General features: G+C 52.8%; 1 protein-coding gene across 1 annotated transcript; it reads left to right on the top strand.

Moving 5' to 3' along the window:
* The first annotated feature begins 4,332 nt into the window (after nt 1-4,332).
* Nucleotides 4,333-5,295, top strand: LOC142574807 (uncharacterized). The gene has a single exon (XM_075683817.1). The coding sequence runs from the start codon at nt 4,333-4,335 to the stop codon at nt 5,293-5,295; it is 963 nt and encodes a 320-aa protein (XP_075539932.1).
* The last annotated feature ends 225 nt before the right edge of the window (nt 5,296-5,520 follow it).

Here is a 5,520-nt window from a genome sequence, read left to right as displayed (position 1 = left end):
ACACCCATCATTCGCCGTGAGCTTGAGGCCATGGCTCCGCCTCCGGTTCGTTCTCCCTTATACAAGCGGTCGTTCGGGAGGAAATAGCAAGTTTGGGCATTCTATCTCTCTGCACGGTCCGCCATACAAACACCTACCAGATTTCTCCGGCCGCTCGCTCCAAGACGCAAAGCTTTCCGCCACTCTGCGCAACCCAGCTGACTGGCGCACAGCGGATGATAAACCCATCTGTTTTAATTGCTCCGGTATTGGACACATCGCCCGTCATTGCCGCAACCACTGGTCGTCGCCTCCTCGGTGGTCGTCTCCGAGTCACTACCGCCAAGTACCAGACAATTGTACTTTCTCGCCCTATACGCCGAACAAGAACATCAACGCCTACACTGCTCCACCAAGATCCTGCCGCTCCCAGTCTCCGCAAGGTCGTAGGTCCCGTTCGCCTGTCGTTCACCGCTCTTCGTCCCCTTCTGCAACCGGTCGCTTCGCTTCGGGAAACTAGTCGGTGCAGCTCTCGGAGGTGAAGCTGCAACTCCGACCCGGCCCACAAATCCTCTGTTGACACAACGTATATGTGGAAACCTACTGGACATTGAAGTTGATGGCGTTCCTGTTAGATCTCTGGCTGATACAGGAGCGCAGCTTTCAGTTATGAGCGCTGCTCTCCGCCGAAGGCTCAGAAAGGTTCTTACACCCGCCGTACCGGGCACTGTGTGAGTCGCCGATGGGAGTACTTCACCTGTCCTTGGAATGTGCACAGCACGTGTGACCATTGGGGACCATTATACCGTTGTTCTATTTATCGTCCTTGAACACTGTCCGCACGACCTAATTCTCGGCCTCGACTTCCTTTCGAAACACTCTGCCCAAATTGACTGCTCTGCAGGTGTTGTACAGTTGGATCTGCCACTTCCTGCCGACGCAACAACTTGTGCTTCACACCGCTTATGTTCTGCTGAGTTTGCAAGGCTGTCTCCACAAGCGGCTACCAATGTCCTCCTGACGTCCTGTCCTCCCGTATAAGATGGCGAGTACGTCGTGTCGCCGCTTACTGACGTGGTTTTTTTGCGCAATATTGACCTGCCGAGCACCTTAATGCGGATCCGCGAAAACTGCAATCGCGTGCCCATCCTCAGTTTTGGATTTTAGGTGCATGTGCTGCCACACGGTATCGCCATAGCGCATATCACTCCTTTGGAAGAATTTGAGGTTTCTTCTCTGACCTCTGAATACTTCCTCAGTATTAACGGACTTTTCTCACCGACTCCTGCGTACTCGACGCCCGCGGACAATGTTTCTAAGATGATCGCCCCTGACCTTCCTTCCGAGCAAACAGCAGCTCTTCGTCACCTCCTGTCATCGTATCGGGACATCTTTGATATGGATGACCGTCCACTTGGCCAGACATCTGTAGTCACGCATCTGCAGTTGCTTTCTTTATGGAGGACTATGGTGGCTGTACATTCGCTATATATATCTTTCAGTATTTTTGCATACGGCTCGTCTACGCGCTTCACGATGCCCCAAACATTCTCAGTAATATTTAGGTCAGGCGACTGAGCAGGCCATTCCAACACTGCGATGTCGCGGAGCTCAAGAAATGCAGCAACTTTTGTCGATTTGTGTATCGGGGAGTAAGGTACGGGAAGAGCACATCGTCCAGGATGGAGCAGTAGGCCTCTCCATTGAAGCAGCTCTCTAGGCGAACCAGAGGTCCCAGGCCTTCGGTGGTCACAGCACCCCAAACATTCACAGCGGACCGGCCTCTCGCAGCGACTTGCTGCATGTACTCAGGCATATACCTGCCGAAAACGAAAAAAAAAATTGTTAGCGTTGCTAAAAAATGCAGGTGCAACGGGCAAGCTAGAAGGAACAAAAATATCAATTACTATCTTTTAGGATTGCCTAGTGGTCATTACCGGGCCACCTAACACAATCATACGAAAAATTGCGAACGAGGCCATTTTTTATGAATTCAATTGCTTTGAGAGATCATCAAATATTCCGAGACTCAAGCAAAGCATGATTCTTACGTATTTCACAGTATAAAAATTGCCTCTCTATCGGTAGCTATTTCTTGATGAACTAATTAATTATTTATTAGACAATTAATTAATTAGCTTCATTTCCATCATAATGGGGCCTCACGGTCGGGGCGCAGCAATTAGGAGGGGGTGCCTCCCAGCCGGCTCTGAGCACCGGAGACCACGGAGACAATCTTGCAGTAAGCTGTCGCCGCCTGACGCATGATGAGTCTTTGCTGATCCGGGTCGTGGCTCCGGATCAGCTCTTCCCAGGTGGCAAGGACTGGGATGCTTTGTGATTTAGCTCCAGTAGAATCCTGACACTCCCAAATTAGGAGATCTTGCGAAGTCATTTTGTGGGAGCTACTGCAGAGTTCAGGCTCCCCAGTGCCTTCATCGTGTAGTATAGAGTACGGAAAGAATCTGTTGACCTGAAGCCTCCACCAGGCCCTGCACTCCCTTGGAGTGAGTGCCCTATCCGGAAGTGAGAGTGTTCTCCTATTCAATCTAGATCTTTCGGTTATTTCTTCATACGTCATGAGAGGGTCTTTATTCCCACTCAGGGGCACTTCCAGAGCAGCTCGGATGTATAATACTCGAGCGAAGCTGTGAGCAGCCTCATTCCTCGGAATGCGCTCATGCGCAGGAACCCATATCAAGGAGACCTCTATGCTTGAGGGGTATCTTAGTAGTTTCGCTGCTTGACTGGAGACCACCACCTTACAAAAGTTGTGAACAGCTGCCTCACTGTCAGACAAGATGATCTTGGCTTTGGTCTGACGCGCGCTAGGGCAATAGCAGCCTCCTTTGCGACTAACATATTCCTAATATTAATCGATGCTACAGTCACTTTCTCCCCATTCCCATATTTCTTGACGAACAAGATGTTCTGCGCGATTTAAATGTACGCGCCAGTTTATAACATTCGGTATTAATAAATTTCAGCCGTAACTGACACAAACTCTGAGGCAGTTATTATGGTTGCAGCGTTCGTCACTGATTATAGCAGTGCCGTTATTTGAGAGAATTCCTTTATTTTTGTCGAAGTTTAGCATGACACCTTGTTTAATGTACGCGCTTTGTAAACTACAGTTTTTAGGCCACTGAAAAATTATTCTTGATACTTGTTAGAACAAGCATATTAACGTTCCAAGCTTAATAAAAGTAAATGCTAGTGCCTAAAATGATCCTTCATTTTAGGATTGTGGGGCCCATGGGCCCTCTCTGCAGCGCGCACGGGGGAAGCCTTTGAAACGCGCGCCACAACGGCACTCGTCGCATTGAGCATGCGCACCGATCGCGTATCGTGGGAACTCGCGCGGGGAATACCGGGAAGGCGGCGGCCCGATAAGAAGGCAGCTGAGACGGGGCTCGGGGTTTTTCTTCCGGGGCGCGGGCCTGGGGAGGCGCTGGTGGGGCGTGGCCCGTCTTGGTTTCTTTCCGAGCGTGCTGCAGAGCAGGAGGAAAAGCGTTTTGTGTCCGCGGGATCAGTGCTCTTGTTGTTCGCTTTTGGAACTGTGTCTGCGCGCCTGGTTCGGTGCTTGCTTGCTTTCTGCGCTTTATGCACTCTGTTATTGACCGAAAGATTGTGTTGTTTGATGGTTTGTAACGGCCGTTCTTTCGTCGCTCTCTTTGGCTTGTATATTTTGTTGCCTCGCTGTTTTGCTGCTTGCTTCTTTGCTTTTGCTGCTTTTTGCTGCTTTGCTTCTTTGCTGCTTGCTTCATTGCCTTGTTCTTTTCTGCTATTGGCCGCGAGGCTGTGGTTTTTGAGTGTTACATTCTATCGTAAATTAAAGCGGTTTTTGTTCCTTGCGCCTTTAATCCTTTGTCGTGCTGGTCGCGGCTCGCGGACCCCCTGAGCGAAGGCGAGGGGCCTTCATTTGGCGCCCAATGTGGTTTTCTTCTTTCTCGTTTTTTTCTGTTTATTCTGGAGTACGCTTCCGCACCGCAGGGACCACGAGCACGGGAACAAGGGAACCGCCTCCATCTCGAGGCAGCTGGCAATTCCCCCTAGGCCTACCTGTTTCGCTCCGACATTGGGTCCCACAGCTCCCGCATATGTACCCAACCGCTCTGACCCCCGTAAGCTTACTGAACGTTTTTATTCTACCTCTCGCTGTCCTTGCGCTCCGCCATTCCGCGCCATCCTGCCTCCGCAGAACCGCTTGACATTGCTTGACCATTCCGTCGGACCGCTTTTTCCGTCCACTTTCAACACCAAAGATGCACCGCCGGCATTTTAATGCACCTACGTTCGCGTAAAGTCAACAAGGGCGCGGTTGAAAATCATACTCGCCAAACCACTAGAACGATGCCTGATAAAAAGGACCAGGGCGCGCCCGGACAAGATATGTCCAGCATTATTGCCCAGCTCACCGCTCTGCTCGAGCATCAGACAAACATAACTCCAGCAGCCAGCTTCCGTTTGCAGCTCGCTGTGCCTACATATGAAGGCCACACAGATAAGAAATCGGTGGCGGACTTCCTTCAGGAAATGCAAGATTACCGCGACGCGCAAGCCATTACGGATGACGTTCTTCTTCAGCGTGTTTTGCTCGTCGCACTGGCTGCGTCCGCCGCCCGCTGGCGTCGTCGCCAGTCGTTCCAAAGTTGGGCGCACTTTGAGCAGCTACTGCAAGCGGAATTCCTCCCCCCCGACTACGTTGTCCGCATGAAAGACGAGCTTCGCGCCCGTAGTCAGGCGGAAAAGGAAAGTCTTCAAGAATACATACGGTCCTTTCAGGAGCTTTACGAGCGCGCCGACCCTTCAGCACACGATACAGAAAGAGTCACCCGGGCAATCCGGCAAGCTCACCCCCACTTTCAGGCTTATCTAAGGGGCCGTACCTTCTCTTCCCTTGACGATCTCGCTAAATCGGCGTCCGATATTCAGGCGGCGATGTTGGCCGAGCTCACTTACCAGCCTCCACCCCCGCCTCAAGCCTCCCTCGAGCCGTCTTGCGCGTGGCGCGGTTCTCCAATTGCAAGCCCGGGGAATATGGTACCGCCACCAAGGGCGCTGGATCCATTCATTCACCGCACATTTGCCACCCAGGTACCTTTCCGGCCTCCGGTCCGGGAACCTGCAACAACGTTGCGGGGCACTCGGGGCCGCCGCAGGCCTGTAGCGGCTGCCGCCCAATCAGGCGCAGAAGATACACGCAGGAGCATTCCAGTCTGCTTCCAGTGTGGAGGACGAGGCCACTACAAGAGCCAGTGCCCGAGCCCCCCTGGCTCCCGCCAGCAGGGAAACGACGAGGGCCGGCGGTGGTGAGCAGCTGCCAGTCGCCGGCCAACGACCTACCGCGCACCGACGTCCCCTCGCAACATGCAGGCTCCGGAACGCCCTCTCCCGCAGCAGCAGACCCCCACGCGGTGTTACTCGCAACATCGAAGCATCTTGCAGCGGCTGTCAAAAAAAAAGCCGGGTGTTTTGGTCGTCTCACCATCCTGCTGCCACGGCGCTGAGCCGCGGACAACCTCGGCAGCGGAGAGGGGG

The sequence above is a fragment of the Dermacentor variabilis genome, chromosome 3, assembly GCF_050947875.1.
Source record: "Dermacentor variabilis isolate Ectoservices chromosome 3, ASM5094787v1, whole genome shotgun sequence".
Taxonomy (NCBI): Eukaryota; Metazoa; Arthropoda; class Arachnida; order Ixodida; family Ixodidae; genus Dermacentor; species Dermacentor variabilis.
Note: the sequence above shows the minus strand (reverse complement) of the source record. Positions and strands in the feature narration are given on the sequence as shown.